This window comes from Macrobrachium nipponense, chromosome 31 (genome assembly GCF_015104395.2).
Source record: "Macrobrachium nipponense isolate FS-2020 chromosome 31, ASM1510439v2, whole genome shotgun sequence".
NCBI classification, from domain to species: domain Eukaryota; kingdom Metazoa; phylum Arthropoda; class Malacostraca; order Decapoda; family Palaemonidae; genus Macrobrachium; species Macrobrachium nipponense.
The window spans coordinates 49429127-49449479 of record NC_061093.1 but is presented as its reverse complement, the minus strand read 5'-3'; the positions used below and the strand labels follow the sequence as shown (position 1 = coordinate 49449479).

Sequence of the window (20353 nt, the reverse complement as noted above, 5' to 3'; positions counted from 1 at the left end):
CTCTAGCTTCCACCTTGGCTATCTGACCCTCTGTTCTCTGCAGTATAAGCATTTCTGATTGTCTCCCTTAGCCAAAATGATATTGTATTCTTGGACACTTCCTTCTTGTTTCCGTCCTGTACTTACGAACAACCTCTGGCACCCCGGCCTGAGGTGCCTTGTTCTCTTTAAGTACTCCCATTAGTGCCCACCCTTACGGGGCACAGGAGCATTTCAGCTTTGCCGTTGTCTACAAAGTCTGCCAAGGAAGGTATGGTAAAGGAGTCGAATCCGCCGTCTACTATTGTTGGATTTTGGGTCTTTGCCACGAATTCTGGGACAAACTCACACACCATTGATCTCCAACCTCTCGAGTGCTTTATGAGATATGAGAGGCCATGTAGCTCCCCCACCCTTTTGGTGAAGCCAGGGCCAATAAGAAGACTGTCTTCAGGGTCAGGCTCCTATCCGTGGACTGCCTTAGTGGTTCGTAAGGGGGTTTTGTCAGACTACTCAGTACCTTGGTCAGATCCCAATCTGGGGTTTTTTAGCTCCTTTGGTGGGCATGACTGTTCAAAGCTCCTCATCAGCATGGCCAACTCCCATGAAGACGATATGTCCACTCCTTTCATTCGTAAGACTGAGGCTAGAGCAGCCCTGTACCCCTTCACTGCAGATACAGACATATTTTTTTCTGTTCTGAGATATATCAGAAAGTCTGCTAACTGCTGAATAGTGGTACCGAGTGGGGGAGACACGTTCCCCCTACGACACCAATCACAGTATGCTGACCACTTCCCTTTGGTATACTGTCGCAGATGATTTTCTGATATTACCGTGCCATCTGAGTTGCTGCTTTCTGCGAAAACCCTCGCTCTCGGAGGAGATACTTGACATCTCCACCCGTGAACCGATAGTGGGACTTTCACACCTGACTGGTGGTACCTCTCCACGTGAGGCTGACACAGAAGGTTGCTCCATGGAGGTAACTCTCTTGGCACATCTACTAGATTTCCAGTAGGTCTGGAAACCACTCTGCTTTCGGCCATAACGGGGCTACCAGGGTCATCTTGAGGTTCTGAGACCGCATTACCCTGTTCAGAACCTGACGGATTAGCAAAATGGAGGAAATGCGTACACGTCCAGATTGTCCGGGGTGTTGTAGCGCATCTTCTGCTGCTGCCTCTGCGTCCGGGACTACTGAACAATACACTTCCAACTTTTTGTTGTACCTGGTTGCGAATAGGTCTATGATCGGTCCTTCCCACAACATGAGCATCCTGTCCACTACCTGTTGGTGTAGGGACCACTCCGTTCCCAGAATCTGATCCCTGCGGCTCAACTTGTCGGCCACTATGTTTCTTTTTCCCGGAATATACCTGGCCTTGATGTCTACCAGGTTCTCTATAGCCCACTGGTGAAGTTGAACTGTCATCACATGTAACTGCCGAGAAACTAGGCCTCCTTGCTTGTTTATATAAGCTACTACTGTGGTGTTGTCTGACATCAATACCACCGAGTGTCCCTTTACTCTCTGAATTCTTGCTAGAGCCAGGAAAGATGCTTTCAACTCCAGCACGTTTATATGGAGTTCTCCTGTCCTTGCAACTCCATTTTGCTGACACCATCAACTCCTCCATATGGGCTCCCAGCCTTCTAGTGATGCATCCGAGAACAGCAAGAGGTCTGGGGAGGATTGTTGAAGGGGGACACCCACTGTCAGATTGTCGTCGTCCACCCACCACCACAGCAGTCTTTCCTCACTTCTGCCGACAAGGGAATTTGCTCGTACGGGTGATCTACTGTTGGTGACCAAAACTTCCTTCATCCTCCATTGTATGGGACCGAAAGTGGGGTAGCCTTCCTTGTGGTACCTAGCTTCTCCAGGGAGGGTTAGGATTCCCAGCACCACCTGCCACTGTCTTGCTGGCTGTGTCTGCTTTCCCAGAAAGGCATTCACCACTTGTTTGCATTTCTGTACTCTTTGGTCTGTCGGGAATACTTTGCTTGTGTTGTGTCTATCACCATTCCCAGATATTCCAATCGTTGACTGGATCCAGCTGCGACTTCTGCTGATTCACCACAATACCTAGGCTGTGACAAAGCTGCAGGAGGGCCGCCCTGTCCCTGAGTAATTTCTCCCTGGACTTTGCTATCACCAGCCAATCGTCCAGATATCTTATCAGCCTGATCCCCTGAGCGTGCGCCCATGCCGACACGAGGGTGAACACTCTTGTAAAAACTTGAGGAGACGTTGTCAATCCGAAGCACAGGACCTTGAACTCGAAAGCTTTCCCTGCAAGACTGAAGCGGAGAAATTTCCTTGAAGACTGATGGACTGGTATCTGAAAGTATGCGTCCTTTAGATCGACTGTCAGCATAAAGTCTCCGATTCTGACTGCTTGTAGAACCGTTTTCGGAGTTTCCATCTTGAAACTGGTTTTCCTTATAAACAGATTCAGCGTTGACAGGTCTATTACTGTCCTCCACTCCCCGTTGGCTTTGGGTACCAGAAAATCCTGCTGTAGAAGCCTTTTGTCGGACTGCATACTTGTTGCACAGCTCCTTTTTCCATCATCTTCTTCACTTCGTCCTGCAGAATAGTGGCCTTCTGAGATTTGTGGGCATAAGTGACGTGGGGTAATGGTTGATCTGTCAGGGGCGGGGTTACCTCGAACGGAATCAAATACCCGATCCTGAGAACATCCACCACCCACTGCTCTGCCCCTAGTTCCTGCCACACCTTCCAGTGATTTGCCAGGCAACCCCCACTGGTGTGGCCGAGTGATGGGAGGCGCCCATCCTATCTTCTTGAGCCTCTCCCCCTTCCCCTATTGCCCCTTCCTCTGTTGTTTCTTTATATTGTGAAAGGGAACCGATGAGTTATCCTCTTTGGGAAGAGGGTCTTGTGACTCTATTAGGGATGCTATGTCTCACTGGTTTCTTTCGAGGACATCTGCTGTTGTCTTCCCTCCAAAGGAATAGTTTGACTGTTAGAGGTTTTCCTAACTGCCTGTTGCACCAACCTATCGTTAGCGTCCATCCTTCTTCTATCTATCGCTTCTTCCAGTATGACCTCTGGCAACAGTAGTTGCGATTCCAAGATATCCCCATTCCTCATTGCTAACAGGGAATCCAAATCTACATTGCGGCTTAGTCTAGCCAATGCTGCATCTCTCCTCATTAGCAGGATATTTGCCCAAACATTGGCACTTACGTTTGTCAGGTACGCAATCGCCTTGGACCCTGACTGTAGTAATCTAATGAACAATGGTTCATCTACTACTTTCCTTGTTGCTTCCGAGGATGCAATTTCGCCACTGCTGTTGACCAAAGGTCTAACCAGGACGCAGCCTGAAAGACAGAAGAAGCTGTTGCTTCTAACGTGGCAGCCTCTTGGTACGTCATCGAAGGCACTCCATTTTAACCTGATCCAAGGTTAATCCAGGCCTTAACCTTACAACATTAGGGTTCATTTGTCTAGACAGCAAAGGGACCTTTCGGTGTCGTATAATATTTCCTTTGCTTTATCATTGGAGGGGAATAAATTTAAATGATCTATTAGATCTTAAGGAATTATCCCTCCCTGCAATCTTTGCGTTTACGTGTTGCAAGACCGATTCCGCATGACTCGAACAAGGCAATTCATACGACACCTTGGTATCCCTCTTTAGTCCAAACGCCATGTCAATTCCAGGAGGAAGCATACTGGCCGGTGTTTCTGTCTTCTCGAAAGGCTATTGAATTGACGAATCAAATCAATAACCTCTGCATACGAGGCAGAAACTCTTGGTTTTCTCCTTCCTCCGGCTCTAGTGTACCACTCTCCGTCACGAGAGATGTTGTCTCGCCCCTATCTTCTGACAGACGGCCCGGAATTCCACGGCCGCCTGCCCTACGGCCGCGGCCTCTTTGATCTTTGCTGGCCGCTGTTGGCTCGATCCCAGATAGTCAGCAGGGGAACGAGAACGTCTCACTCTTTCTCTGCTCACGGATCTAGAGCGAGAATCTCGTCTAGATCTCCAAGATGAAGGCTCCCTTAAGACAGAGGTAAGTTCGTTCTTTATTAGCATTGGCGCATCGTTTTCGAGCGTCGGCGAGCCCGGCCTCGGCCTTCTATCCAGACGGACACTGCCTTCCACGAACGTATCCGCCGAGGTTGCCAACTCTCTATTTTTTGTACTTTTAATAGGAGCCTTATCGTCCTTCGTACGTATTTTGAACGGCCTTACGGGCGAAACTGGGATCTGCATTCCATCCTCTGCTGCACCTTTCGCTGCCAACGTCGATTTTACCAGAGGTATCGCAGTTTTTGCGATCCGAACTGGCAACTCCGCCTCGGCCGCTAGCTCGCCGGCCGTCACCTCTCTCGCTTGTTCGGACTCTTGCGAACGGCTTCGTCTGGCAACCTTGTGCTTAATAGCCACTGATTTTCCGACCTTCTTGCTGACTTGGAAATGACAGTCTTCGTCCGAAGGAGAGGAAGAATTGATTCTTCTCCTCTTGGCCCGAGGATCCGCTAGGAACTCCCGAATCCTCCTCCAACCAACGCTTGACTGGCGCTCGCCGTGACGTTATCGGACTTAGCGATGACGCCGAACTAGGAAGAAGACGAAGAAGGCGAATCACACTTTTTCTTTTTGTCTCTCTTATTCATTCTCTCCTCTATATCCTGTAACTTCTGCATTACAGTTTGCATTGACGGATCAGAAGGCGTATTAGCGTCTGGGTGCAGCGAAAAAGGCCGAGAATCGGTCTGTGACGTCATCACGCCTGCCATCTCAGAGTGTGACGTATGTTGTGACGTCATCGCTCTCGTGGAGAGACTGAGAGGTTTCTGCTGGTAACCGCACGTTTGCTGCCAAATTACCTCCCACGTTCTGCATCGCTGTAAATACTGAGTGGGATGGAGAAGCAGCGGCATTAATTCCCATAAATTGCAAGCCCGGGGGATGAGGACAACATTCAGCGCTGCCGGACCCTGCTGGAACCGTGACGTCATATATGCGCAAGCAGACCATCCAAGGTTGGTACGCCTGGTAGGCCTAGCGCTGACCACGTACCATCTAACCTATGCGCTTGCGTAGCAGAGCCTGGAACAAAGATGGCGGATCTCCCCCTCTACTTGCTGGGAACAAAGGAGAGTGCAAATTATTCATAAAATTACCCAAGGCCCCTCCTGACGTTTCCGATACAGAACCGCTAGGAGAAACCGAAGAAGGGGTATGAGACAATTCAAAAGCAGGTGGAGAAACATATGGAGCAGCCTGGTTTATTACCGATACAAAAGAAGCCGGTAAGGTTTGGTCATCCAAAGATGGCGTCACCCCCTTTCTTTTGTATTGGCTTTTCCCATAGAACTTCTTCCACTGTTCCACCGACCAACCGCGACAAACAGAACACGGATTAGTAACCGTACATACGTTTCCCTGCACCTACTACACGTTGGATGAGGATCCGTCGACACCGAGGTTAGGAACCTAGAACAAGGGAAGCCACTGACTCCTGGGCATTTCCTTTGTCTCCTCTTCGAAGCGGTAGACGATCCCGATGTTGAGGCAAAATTCTCCATCATACCACGTATACACTCTTACCACACACTGATCACACTTGGAGAAAGAAAAGGAATGAAAAATAAAAAATGAAATGGATAAAGAACGGGCAAACTGAAAACCGGCTTTAAATGAGATAGACAGTAACACGTCTTATCTTAAAGGCGGTAGGAAAATAACTGATGGGTCACAGGTAGCCGTGGGCATTCTGGGTATACATCGCCCCGTGACCTGGTATAGATGCCATTAGTCCTGGATCTCACAAGTGTTAATTTTAATTCTACCGGTTTCCAGCTTGGCGCTAGTAAATCCTAATGTTAAGACCGAAGGTTTGTTTCGTGTTATGAACAATACTATTTTTCACATTTAATTTCTGATGCCATTTCTCACAAAATACATACCATCAAGATCCCTATCTAAGAGTAAATTCAAGCAAAAATAATGTAACCTGGACGAGGGAAAAATAAGGACATGACTCGAGAAAGGTTTATGTTTTGTGCTGAAATCTGCTTCCTGTTCTGGGGAAAAAAGGGGATACAAATACACTACCCTATTTCTTCATTACAAAATGTCTGTATTATACATGAAGAAAATTGACTAAACTAAACACAGCCACATCAAGAGTCAAGAGTGATACACAATTAACAGCCACCATCTGTACTTTAGGCCTTCTACTACTACAATATGGCACACTATATCTACAGAGAGACTTACATGGCTTTTGTACATAAAACTTTTACATTTCAAAAAGTTAAGGCAGTGGTGCAATAGTGACTGATCACGCAAAAGCTCATTTCTACTGTACACAAAAAATACATTTATATCCTTACCTGACACATCTTGCAATGTGGACACTGCCAGCCAGTTCTCACTGCTGGCACAGCTGTTAGTGGTGGCTTAAGACACATGCCATGATAATGGTTGCCACAATTTGAGCAGAAAATTAGCGAACTTTCAGGTGATGAATGTTCACAAATTATGCATGCCATATCCATTACTGTATAAAAGAAAATAAAGAGAATTGCACATTGAGAAAGTCATAACAAAGACAAAGAAATAAATATTAATCGGATTCTCCTGACTGACTAGCGTAGACAGATATATTTAGTTTCCCACAACTAAAAATTTAGTATTTCATGACAAAAATCATTAAATATCTGAGATCCATGGAAATCAACAAATATAAGTAATATAGTCACATAACGCCAAATTTAGTTTGTTTCATACAGAAAAACTACAGCAAAATGCATTAGCCCCTCAACAACAAGATATTTCAATAGTTTGACCATGTTATTGATATGTGGTGAAATCTGACACATAATGAGGATTCTCTTGTATAGCTGTATGTAATTGAAAATTCAAAATATCCCACTTTAAATATGCACTTAAGTTGTTTGTCTCTTGGGTAGTGAACAATTACAAGTAAGCAGTAACATTACACTTTTTCTATGGGTGACACCTAACTGCTCACCAACCATGACTATTTTGCACAAGATTTTTTACAAGTAAAATATCCTCCAGACTTTTGAAGATTTTTGACCATTAACATGTGCATTAGTCATTTACTCAACCAATTGCGTGCCACAAGGAAAGAATAAGAAAAAAAATATAAATAAATTTCACTGATGCAGCAAATTTTTAACCAAAAACATGCCTGATATCTTATTTTAATCAAATTGATGATGGATTGAGATATAAAATCACATCTACACTTTATGCTCCACAAATATCCAATAATTAATTACAAACACCCTGGCATTCTTGAAATCTCTAATACTAAGAACCCAAATAAAGAGGTCTCTTATTTAGATATATCATAACTAATAAATTCTTTTTTTTTTATTATACAGTACCTCATTCTAAAAAAAAATTTATTTCAATTTGGGAAAACTAGAACTTTCAGTGTTCTCCTCGAACAATTAATTAATATGACTTTTGGAGTGGTCTGCTAATTACTGCAAGGAATTCTGGAATGTTATATATTCAACTGTCAAATATGAAAGGCTCCAAAAATGAATTTCCAATTTGGCAGAATAAGAAAGTTTGTTGATAAATTTGAAAATGAAAAGGTTAAGATACCTAGCAAAGTTCAATATAATATATAAATTTTTAACAGTTTATTTGTTACTACTGGTCATTTTATGGGTAACAAAAGTTGATATATACTATCTATACAAACACTTAAGATTAAGTTAGTTACCCTACCAGAGAGCTTGAACATAGTGGGAGTCCAGAGTTTTGCATATTATTATATACTTTGACAGTAAAAATCACAAATGTCATAAGCAATCCTATTAAACAACCTTACTTACAGATATCTCTGCTTCGGTCAGCGTGGGAAGGACACACCATTGCAACACTCTTTAGATCCATGGGTGCACCATCATACATAGCACATGGAAAATGATAGAACTTGGGACATCCTGGTACCTGAAGAATCCCACAAAAGAAATAAGAATAAAACAAAATTTTACAGAAAAATAAACTTGGAATTCTAGCCATTGGCTGAACAAGATAGTTGGCTGATAGATGAACTAGATAGTTGGTTGATAGATGTCAAGTATTATACAAAAAAAAAAAAAAAAAAAAAAAAAAAAAAAAATTGGACTCATCTTTCTAATTCATTTGAATAGTGGGAAAACTGGCATTAGTCATAAAATGAGGTATAAATAACCAGTAAAGATACAGTTACTAATTCAACTGTGTCATGAACAGATGTTCTTCAAACTGCTTTTAACTCCCAAGATGAGAAAAATGATACAATTAACGGACAATTTTTTTTTTTTTTTAACAGCAAATTTAATGCCTGATTGTGATATCATTTTGGGAATCTAAGTGCACCCAAGGTACTAACAAACTCATCTCATTTGACAGCAGGGAGATATAAAATATTTGAATGCAAGCTGATAGTTGCTGTTAGTTATGAAACTAATTTAATAAAACCAATGAACAAAATCCCTATCAGATCTACTGTGATTGATTAGTCCTCGTAGAATGCTTACTACATTGAGCATTGAATGAGAAACAATTTAACACTACAAAGCACTGGAACTTGACTATATAGATTCTGTTTAATTGTGTAGGGCCTCAAAATATTACTGGACAAAAAACTTGAAGAATTCAGACTGAACTGTAATCAATTACACATATACACTTGAATATTTTATAGATTGAAAACCTTAATCCTTTGCCAAATTTGGGGTCCAAAACTTGTCTATTATCAGCTTCAAGATAACTTCCTTCTAGTGCTTGATATAAGTTTTTTATGTAAGAAAGCTGCAAATTTAGAGCCAAAAAACCATACTTTATAAAGTTTCTTTATGGTCAAAATGATCATTAAACTTATCGGAGCCCCTACTGCTTTACTTTTCATAAAAAATAATGAAAAATGGAGATCTATGAACTCTTTTGCAAAGATGTTGATAAATTCCTTTCTAATGATATACAGTATATTACTGCCACTTATGTATGTAATCACTGCATACAAAATGAAAAATTTCCAATCAATTTGTATTTTTCATAGCTAGCAAACCTTCGGTCTTAACAACAGGATAATCTTGCGGCAACTGGAAACCGGTTAAAAACAATCAAAGATTGTAAAGCAAGGAATCTGTGGCATCTGGCAACTCATGCGTATACGAGGTGGAAGCTGGTCACTGACCAGGCATAGAACACTCTGACGCGTCTGATCTGATTTGACTGGATTTAGGAAAATTCAGCTAAAAAGCAACGTACTGAGTTGCTCCCAGAATTCAGTGCTTTAAACAGGGAAGTGAGGTGGTTGGCCAGCAAGACTGAAGTACAGAAGCAGGAACTGAGTAAACTGCTCAAAAGTAGGTGCAGCTAGGGGCCAAAGGGATGCTGCAAACAACTTTAGTAATGCTTACAGTGTACCACATGAGGTGCACTGAGTTGTAACCCCCACTGGGTAAGAATAGGAAAACATACTAAAAACGTATATGATTTTCTATTTTTGCCTGGTTAAATTACGCTTCTCTTGACAAGCCCCTGTCTGAAAGAGAACTTTAGACTATCCCTGAACACTATCCAGATGCTACCCAACAACAGAATATTAATGTTTTCTTTCTATTATTTTCAACAGATGTCATTTGGGTCTCAAGGGATAGAATTTATATAATGTTATTTGACATCATTTGATTCTCAAGCCAAACTGTTTGTTAAAATGATCAAAACCATAATTAAACAGACAATTCTACACATTCAAAATAAAAAAATCACACTCTACACATACCTTGCATGGAATAGTTGCTCCAAATTTCTTACAATATGCACACCTCTGGCTGGCACCAGTAACAACTGCTACATCCACTTTGTTTATAATGTCATCACTGGTTAATTCTACATTTGCTGACCATAAAGCACACATATAATGTACCAAGCAATGACCTACAAAAGAATATTCATGCATTAAAATATTTGTTAGTATTAAGGAATGTGGTGGTAACAACATGAAAAATATAGACTTTAAGAATGCTCTCAGAATATGGCAAGAAGAAATTCATTTATAAACATCAATTAGAAAAGCCAGTCTTCCTTCATTTCACAAAATCTTACCAACAACAAAGTCACAATTTCTTCAACTATGCTATGCAATAAGTAAAATAAGCAAATACACTAACCTCCAGACTCAAACAAATAACCAACAGAGGGCTGCTCCTGATGACCAACCAGCGATATCTCATCTACTGGTTCTGGCAATATCAGATCTCCAATTTGCTTTCGGGGTGATTTTCCTTTGTCTCTGGGTACAATTAGAGCTCAAATATGCTAAAAATAATAAGACAAAGATGGAGTACAGTAAGCCTTACCTTAGCTACAGTTCTTAAACTTTTGATTTTATAAAATATGGCAAGTTTTTCATGCAATCACACTAATCATCAATAGTCTGACTGCCAGGGACATATAATCCTAATCACACTCAAGAAATCCATCCAAAAGATTTTCCTTATGAATAATCCATCCTACTGGAGTTACCCACTCCAAATTAACTTGCAACTCCTCAGAGACAAGGGGAGGGGCTCTCCCAAGCTGCATCATGCACCTGGTCAACTGAATCAGTATGGGTGCAGTGAGGGGGATGGGGAGGGGAGCAGTCTATTATCAGCACCTTGTGGCGCTATAACTCTACCATCAGCATTTTATGCCGCCGATAACCGAGACTTAACCAGTTATGATTAAAAAAAATGATATTGTTATGTTACAATAAAGTTTCATACATACTTACCTGGCAGATATATACATAGCTAAGACTCCGTCGTCCCCGACAGAAATTCAAATTTCGCGCCACTCGCTACAGGTAGGTCAGGTGATCTACCGGCCTGCCCTGGGCGGCAGGACTAGGAACCATCCCCGTTTTCTATCATATTTTCTCTCTTCCACCTGTCTCCTGCGGGGAGGCTGGGTGGGCCTTTAATTGTATATATCTGCCAGGTAAGTATGTATGAAACTTTATTGTAACATAACAATATCATTTTCATACAATCAACTTACCTGTCAGATATATACATAGCTGATTGGCACCTTTCGGTGGAGGGTAAGAGACAGCTACTATATGGAATAGACAGGTAAACAACATATGTTGTAGGTATAAATAAAACCTTGGTTCCTACCTGATAGGTGGTAGACTTCGTGGGTGTTTGCCCAGTAGTCTGCATCACCTCAAGAAACTTTAGCGAGATATATGATCTATGGCCAAGAGTTCTTGTGGGTCTGCCGATGGGGTCTTATCCGCTTACTCGGCAGAGCCTGAAAGGACTTTGTCAATGGGTGCTGATCCACTTATATGACAATACACCTTATGAAGGAGCACACAACCAATCCCGACCACCTGATCCTAACCATATGTTAGAACTAAGGATTGTTCCGAGTTATCCCCGAACTCGTCACAACAACCGTAACTCAAAACCACTACGCACACATACATAATTTCTAAAAAAAAATTATACTCATCTAATTAGATATGACAAGATTCTCTTACTGAACAACATAGACGGCCGCCCGTGCTAAACCAAGTCCTCCATTGTTCGAAGAGATTCCAGACCATATCCAAAAAAGAAGAAAAGTATATACTTTTAAGGATTGGTGTCGGCTCCCGTACCCAGAATCGTATCCGCCGATACGAACGGACCTAGAGAAAAACACTTCTCATATGTCACACGAACATCTTTCAAGTAATGAGATGCAAATACTGAGTTGCATCTCCAAAATGTCGTATCTATGATGTTTTTAAGCGACATATTCTTATGAAACGAGAGAGACGTCGCTACTGCTCTCACTTCATGAGCTTTAACTTTCAACAGTCGTAACTGTTTGTCAGAACAGACCTTATGCGCGTCTGTAATGACGTTCCTCACAAAGAATGCCAGGGCATTCTTGGACATCAGTCTTGTGGGGTCTTTTACCGCGCACCAAAGACCTTGTCTAGAGCCTCCCATCTGATGCTTTCTCTGAATGTAAAACTTTAGAGCTCTTACAGGGCATAGAGATCTTTCTGCTTCTCTTCCTACGAGACTCGATATGCCTTTGACTTCAAATGACTTAGGCCAGGGATTCGAGGGATTCTCATTCTTAGCTAAAAACAGTATCTTAAACGAGCAAATAGCTGAGTCTCCTTGAAACCTACTTTATCTTGCAGAGCATGTAATTCACTAACTCTCTTTGCCGTAGCTAAAGATAATAGGAATAGGCATTTTCTGGTGATGTCTCGAAACGAAGCCAGATGAGGAGGTTCGAATCTTTCAGATGAAAGAAACTTGAGGACCAGTCTAGGTTCCAGTTCGGAGGGACCGGTTCCTTCGACTTTGAAGTCTCAAATGACCTTATGAGATCGTGGAGATCTTTATTATCTGCCAGATCTAATCCTCTATTCCTGAAGACAGCCGAGAGCATACTTCTGTATCCCTTTATTGTGGATACAGCTAGATGAGATTGCTCTCTCAGGAATAGAAGGAAATCAGCAATTTCCGCTATAGAGGTAGTGGAGGAGGACAACTTCTTAGATCTACACCACCTTCTAAAAACCTCCCACTTCGATTGATATACTTTCGTAGTGGAGGTTCTGCGTGCTCTCGCGATCGCGCTTGCAACTCCGCGAGAAAACCCTCTCGCTCTGACGAGTCTTTCGATAGTCGAAAGGCAGTCAGAGCGAGAGCGGGAGGTTTTGTTTTTGGATGGTACCTGTCTTGAAGTGGTGGTTGTCTGAGAAGATCTGTCCTTCTTGGTAGGGATCTTGGAAAGTCTACGATCCACTCTACCACCTCCGTGGAACCAATCTTGGGCCGGCCAAAAGGGGGCTATCAATGTCATCCTCGTCTCCTTTGACGCCACAAACTTTTTTATTACTAATCCCAGGATTTTGAATGGAGGAAAAGCATATACGTCTACTCGAGACCAATCTAGCAGGAAGGCGTCTACCATAAGAGCTCTTGGATCTTCCACGACCGAGCAAAAGACTGGCAGCCTTTTGGAAATGAATGTGGCGAAGAGATCCACATGAGGTGTCCCCCACAGCGACCAGAGATCTTGACACACTTCCTCGTGTAGGGTCCACTCTGTATGAAGGACCTGGTTCCTTCTGCTGAGTCTGTCCGCCCTCACATTCTTTACTCCCTGCACGAACCTTGTCAGAAGGGAGATGTTCCTGTGAGACGTCCAAAGCAAAAGGTCTCTCGTCAGTTCGTAAAGGAACGAGGAGTGAGTCCCTCCCTGTTTTCGAATGTAGGCAAGTGCGGTGGTGTTGTCCACGTTTACTTGCACTACTTTGTTCGACACCAGAGGTTCTAGACTCTTCAAAGCCAGATGCACGGCGAAGAGCTCTTTGCAGTTTATGTGCCAAGTCACCTGCGCTGGTTCCCAGGTGCCTGACACCTCCTTCGAGCCTAATGTTGCTCCCCAACCTTTCTCCGACGCGTCGGAGTACAACACTAGGTCTGGGTTCTGTGTCCTTAGAGAGATCCCTTTGTTCTCTTCCAGAGGGGGCAACCACCATTCCAGGTGAGATCTTATCTCCACTGGAATGGGAAAGACGTCCGAAAGTTGTCCAGTTTTCCAACTCCAAGACTTCTTTAGGAAGAATTGAAGCGGACGTAAATGAAGTCTTCCTAGCGGGAAGAACTGTTCGAGCGAGGAAAGGGTCCCTAGAAGGCTCAACCATTCCCTCGCCGACGTATGTTCCTTCCTTAAGAAGAGAGAGACTATCCGCAAACCTTTTGCGATTCTCTCTTGCGAAGGAAATACTCGAAAACCCCGAGAATCCATCCGAATCCCCAGATAGACTAAGTCCTGTCTGGGTGTCAGCTGCGACTTCTCGAGGTTCACGAGCAATCCCAACGCTTTGATCAGATCTAAAGTTAACTTCAGGTCCTCCAAGCACTGTCTCTCTGATCTGGCCCTGATGAGCCAGTCGTCCAGATACAGAGAGATATTTACTCCTTTGAGGTGAAGAAACCTCGCCACATTCTTCATCAGGCTTGTGAAGACCTGAGGAGCTGTGGACAGGCCGAAACACAAGGCTCTGAACTGAAAGATCCTTCCCCCCGTCATGAAACGGAGGTACTTCTTCGATGAAGGGTGGATCGGGACGTGAAAGTAGGCGTCCTGGAGATCTAGAGACACCATCCAATCTCCTTGTCGTAATGACGCAGGACTGAAGCAGAAGTCTCCATGGAGAACTTTTCCTTCCGAACAAATTTGTTCAGAGAGCTGACGTCCAGTACTGGTCTCCAGCCTCCCGAGGCTTTCGCAACCAGAAAAAGGCGATTGTAAAACCCCGGGGAGTTTTGATCTAGTACTAGTTCTATCGCTCTCTTGTCCCACATTTGTTCCACCATCGATCGAAGAGTATCCCTCAGCACAGGATCCTTGTACTTGGCTGTTAGTTCCCTTGGTATTGACGTTAGGGAGGAGTGTTCAGGAAAGGGATACGATATCCCTTCCTTATTATAGCCAACGATGACGCGTCTGTGTTTATAAGTGTCCAGGCCTCCACAAATCCCAGGAGCCTGGCACCTACTGGTGCTTGGAGGAGAGAAGCTTCATTTTCCCTTTTTAAAGGGACGAAAGGCAGACCTACCTCTCTTCTCCGGAGCCTTCCTTCTTGCGGGAGGTCTGGAGGTCGGACCACCTCGAAAGGGCTGAACCGATGTACTCGGTCCTTTCTTGTCAGATGTAGAAGCAGGCTTCTTCTTCCTTGCTGACTGCGTCAGAAGATCCTGAGTCGCCTTCTCAGTTAATGAACGAGCAATGTCCTTCACCAACTGAGAAGGGAACAAAAAGTCAGACAAAGGCGAATACAGCAGCGCTGCCCTCTGAGCGTGGGAGACTGCCTTGGTTAAAAAGGCACCATATACCGTCCTCTTCTTTAGAAGACCTGCTCCAAACAAAGAGGAGATTTCAAAAGAGCCATCCTGTACCGCTTTGTCTATACAAGACAATATGCACAAAAGGGCTTCCGGTTCGATTCCTTCCGAATCATGGGCTTTCTTGGACATCACCCCAAGGGACCAATCTAAGAAGTTGAAAACTTCCAATACATGAAAGAGTCCCTTGAGGAGATGGTCCAGTTCAGAAATGCCCCACGTAATCCGTGCCGAGTTGAGACCTTGTCGACGTGAAGCGTCAACTAAGGTTGAAAAGTCTGCTTCTGACGTAGACGGGAGAGCAAATACCCATATTCTCTCCCGTCTGATACCAAAGGCCTCTTTTACCAGCTAGTCTCGCTGGAGGCATGCAGAAGACCGTTCTTACTAAGTCCTTCTTAGACTTCATCCACGAGTCTAAGGATTGTAGAGCCCTCTTCATTGAAATGGTGGGCTTCATTTTGAGAAAAGACGAAGACTTCTTCGTCTTAGCACTCGAAAACAGAGAGCGTGGAGAAGGAGGAGCGGCAGGAGTCAATTCGTCTCCATACTCCTCTAGAACAAGGCAGTCAAAACTTTATAGTTCGACAGTCCTTCTCTTCCTTGATATTCTTCATGACCGAGTTTCCTTCCAACTCGGGATCTAAATGAGTCTCCGCTCCCACCTCTGTACGTTCCTCCTCTGGAGGAGACAAACTCCTAATAGGAGAGGGGCTAAGGGAATGATATTCTTTCCTCTTCCCCGCTTTAATAGCCTTGGAAGGCGCCAAAAGCTCAGGCTTCTCTCGATAAATAGAAGACACTTCCCGCTTGGATGACGCTTCTCGTCCGCCAAGCGTCCTGGCTGACGCCTCCCGCTTACTTGGCTGCTGACGTCCGGATGACGCCTCGCGCCTGGAAGACGCTCCGCTCTCAAAAGGCGTCCTACTTGGCGCCAAAATATTGGTTGGAGCTTCACGTCTACCAACAGCTTTCAAAGACGCTTCATGTCTAAAAGACGTCTCACGTCTCTCTGGCGTTACGTAACTTTCGTAAACAACCGATCTCGCTCTCGAACCCGAAGCTTCTGTAATATGTTTAGAAGCTTCACGTCTGCATGACGCTTCTCGCTTAGCAGGGGAGAGAGGACGAGACTTCTTGATTGGAAGCGCAACGTCCTTCCTACGAGGCGCTAAAACTCCCACTAAAGAGGCCAGTTGCTCTTGAACTGCCATAATAATTCTCCTTGAAGCTTCTCCCACGTCAACTGCATGACGCCTTTCGTCATCAATCGGGAGAAGTAGGAAAGGGTACTTCTGCGTACTCGTCGGGTTTGACGCTGACGCCACCTTCGCCTTCTTAATAGAAGAGGGAGTGTCATCTGAGAAACGCTCTGGGCTCGAATCAATTTCGGGTTCTTTCATATGACGCTTCAGAGGCCTCGATAAATTTGACTCCTTCCACCCTCGTTTTAGGTTGAGGGAGAGGGAGAGGATGAAGAAACACTCACGAAGGACGCTTTTTCTAGAGCGCCCTTGAGCAGCCTGCCACGAAACAGAGCTAGCTGAGGGACGTCTGACCCGTTGGGGATTCCCCACGACCTCCTTAAGGCTTTCGACTTTCCTTCTCCTCTGGGCATGGGAGCTTGGAAGAGGTCTAGGCCTGGGAGCGTCGCAGGGACGATCAAACGCCCCCTCCACAACACTGGGGGAACTCACTTCACTGTAATGCTCACTTTCACTAGCCTTACCTTGCAAGTCCGCCATTTTGGACTTCATGTCTCGAATCGTAGCTTTCAGATCGGCGATTTCCGAGGCCGATTCCGAAAGTACACTTTGTGAATGAGAAACATAGGGAGAATCTAAATCAGTAGGATTAGAATTATCAGTAAAAGGCTCAATAGGCCTTGAACTCACACCTTTCAGACGTCTAACCCTATCCCTCTCTAACTTCTTCAAATAAGAAGTTAAAGTCTTCCACTCTTCTGCATTTAATCCCTCGCATTCATTACAAGTATTATTAGCAGAACACTGAAACCCCCTACATTTACGGCATACAGTGTGAGGATCAACCGAAGCTTTCGGTATCCTCACCCTGCAGCCTACATTCACACACATTCTCACACTCACATTTGAATCAGACATACTGAGAAAAATCCAAAAAGCAATTCCAAAAACAGTCCACAGTAGCGAATGCCAAAAACACGATCCAGATACGTCACCAAAAAGCCGAGAAACGATGATCAAAGGATGAAATAAGAATCTAAGTCAGGAGGTAATAGCAACAATGTTGATACCACCGGCGACAGAGAAAATATGATAGAAAACGGGGATGGTTCCTAGTCCTGCCGCCCAGGGCAGGCCGGTAGATCACCTGACCTACCTGTAGCGAGTGGCGCAAAATTTGAATTTCTGTCGGGGACGACGGAGTCTTAGCTATGTATATATCTGACAGGTAAGTTGATTGTATGAAATCGCGATTTTATGGCGCTACACAAGCACCATAAAACCGGATCACCATTAACCGAGTCCGCCAATAACCTGGAACTGCCTGTATTCATTTCCTGATCCTAGTCTTCACATTCGTCACATTTTAGTTCAAACGAGCAAATCTGCCGTCTACAATGGCAACATGTCATATGGGAGTCATACTTAAAGGAAGTAAGCCTAGTTTTACAGCCTTTGCTGCAATACCTAATATACTAGAATAACTTGAATCTGACATATTGAGTCAAACCAGTCAAGATTCTTCCAAAAAATACTAAATAAGCTAACGATGATTAGCAAGAAACCAAAAGGGATGAATACTTCATCAAATGTGTAGTTACTTGGTAAGTTACTTATATAAAAAACAATGATGATGCAGTTTCCATTTTCTCTGGTCCACCTTACTCATTTTACAAAATTAAGGGCTGCTTGAGGTGGAAATGGAGATATTGCAACTCCTACCAGATGGTTGGCTACTGGAAGAACAGCAGTAGACACATCAGGGGACCTGTTCATCCTCCTTTCTGACAGGTTGTCAAAAAATGCAGCCCAAGTAGGACTACCTGGAATAATAGTAGGAGGCCAGAACTTTTGTAATTACTCATAAGACAACTGTAGAATGTTACAATTCCTCATCCCCTGACAAGATGGCAAAAAGGATTTGTCTCATCTGGGGAGCTAACCCTCCTTACAGAGGTAGATCCAGGTGTAGGAGGAAGAGCAATGAAGTCAATGAAAGAAAGGAGACGAAAGAGGTTCAGCAGTATCACTTGGGGAGTATGTATTACCCCCAAAAGAAACTAGCAAATGACACATCCCTTCTCCTCCTTTTACCAAACTTCTCTCAAGGGGATTAGACCAGGATGACCATTAGTTGCAGTGGCAAGATCAAGAACAATCTTTCACCTTACAAAATGAGCAATAGTACTTAAATAGTTTTACTGATAAGGGGGATATGTAACGACCACATGCAAACAAGTTTTCTCACTGGAGTTTGGTCTTGTTTCTTATCCTTAAAAGAAAAACAGGACCAAAGTGACACAAAAAACAATAAAAATGTCCAGTGCAGAAAGAAGCAAATGCAACTGCATAGCTACAAGGGTAACAAGCTACTCATCCAAATCCTATAAACCCACAGGCCAGAAAATGGGGACACAAGTCTTTTTTTATTTGGCAACCAAAGAAACAGTGGATAGTAAAACTGAGTACAAACTAGGCAAGACACACTTACTGTCTCTAGCTTGTGCTGAAAGATACTCCTATTATTAAATGTCACAGTTGCATCTGCCATAAGAACATGTACCACTCTTAGTTTGTTTTGTGTGTGCCACCCCTCTCTCTCTCTCTCTCTCTCTCTCTCTCTCTCTCTCTCTCTCTCTCTCTCTCTCTCTCTCTCTCTCTCTCTCTCACATATTATATTTATATTCACTTTAGCACAGTACTGTGCATAATGTGTTTAGTTATGAAAACTTTATTCTTCAAATGCATTAAAAATAACGACAAGAGCAGGAACACTAAACAGCAATCAATCCATAAGCATAATACTGTATTGTTACACACTTACTTTAAGAAAGTAGGATGTGTTGGGTGATTAAGCTTAAACTTCTTTGAAGGACACTCCTCTATTTCTGTTTCTGCTACTTCAAACTTCTCCGGAAGCACAAACCCTGGGGTTGGTTCATGCCTTATCAGGTCACCCTGACCAAGCTGGCTTTGTTCCCCCAGGTTGCACAATGCACAAAAACGTCCCGGCCTATGAGAGAGAATGTAATAAGTGGAAATCACACACTGCACAGTAATAACACTAAAATTTGGGTCTACAAAACAGAAACATGAGCTAAACTTCCTCCCACTACATTTTCAATCTTTCTAATGATACAGTATACTACTTAGTACATGAAGGAAAATGGCAAAACTAATATACAGCACTCTATAATTACCCAAACTTGGATTCAATAGGAAAAAAGTTTCCATAAACATCAAAGGTAAAGGGCAATGGTTAAATAATGTTTCACTACAATCAGCATGTGAACGAAGTACACCATGTGAATGAATAGCTACTGAATAAATAACAGAACTGCCAGATGTACATCACTTGAATGAATATCTATTGGATAAAAACACAACTATAATAAAAATCAAATAAAAGTTACCATTTTTCTTGATAAGATGGAGTAATAATCATGTCATCTTGGGCATATGCCTCTTCATCAAGGGGCAATGGTGAATCATCTCCACCAATAGCACCTCTTTCCTCTAATGACATACTGTGAACAAGTCGACGCCCACCCCTTCCTCGCCTAAAAAACAAGGCATAAAGTAATATCATATTTACTTATTTTATTCAACTACAAGAAATATTTGACAGGAAAAGCAATTTTATAAAGAGAACATATAAAGGTACAAATTAGCCAAGCACTTTCGGTCTAGTGCGACCCTTTACTCAGACACAACTGATCGTACAGAGGAAAAACATAGTCAAAGTAGGCTTAATATCCAAACTGACACTACAAGATTAGCAATAAGGTTGATTTCACTCTACAGAAATGAGGAAACACCTGAGGGCAAGATAAGCAAATTTTTAGGCAGCTACACCATGGAGGATCACACACGTGTTCAACAGATGATTCTTCCAGAAAACAATACATTTTGAAAAAACAAGGAGGCATATACAACTTATTACGTACCATGAAATTTACAAAACTGTTCCCAAAAAAATTATTAATGAAAAGATGAAAAAAAAGGACATATATATATTGAGCAAGAGAGAGAGAGAGAGAGAGAGAGAGAGAGAGAGAGAGAGAGAGAGAGAGAGAGAGAGATAATAACTATATATATGTGGGACTAATTAATTAGTAGTTCATTTATTTTAAGGTCCTTCATAAACATTTTACAAATATACAGGTCCAAATGCTACAATCCCAGACTAAGATTTAGGTTCTTTTTATTAGTGATTTGTATAATTGCTGATTTCAGTAAA

The 20353-nt window shown here is 43.1% G+C and overlaps 2 protein-coding genes across 9 annotated transcripts in view; one reads left to right on the top strand and one right to left on the bottom strand.

Moving 5' to 3' along the window:
* Window positions 1-20353, top strand: part of LOC135206953 (histone-lysine N-methyltransferase 2C-like) — a 307132-nt gene that overhangs the window by 21956 nt on the left and 264823 nt on the right. The window lies entirely within an intron of this gene.
* The window catches only part of LOC135206522 (uncharacterized), a 44765-nt gene that overhangs the window by 17720 nt on the left and 6692 nt on the right, over window positions 1-20353 (bottom strand). Inside the window, exons 3-8 of the mRNA XM_064237878.1 lie at window positions 19527-19673; window positions 18938-19126; window positions 10172-10293; window positions 9784-9938; window positions 7844-7961; window positions 6362-6528 (exon numbers count right to left, since the gene is read on the bottom strand). Coding sequence (XP_064093948.1) covers window positions 6362-6528; window positions 7844-7961; window positions 9784-9938; window positions 10172-10293; window positions 18938-19126; window positions 19527-19673 — 898 coding nt within the window. The remainder of the gene's footprint in view (window positions 1-6361; window positions 6529-7843; window positions 7962-9783; window positions 9939-10171; window positions 10294-18937; window positions 19127-19526; window positions 19674-20353) is intronic.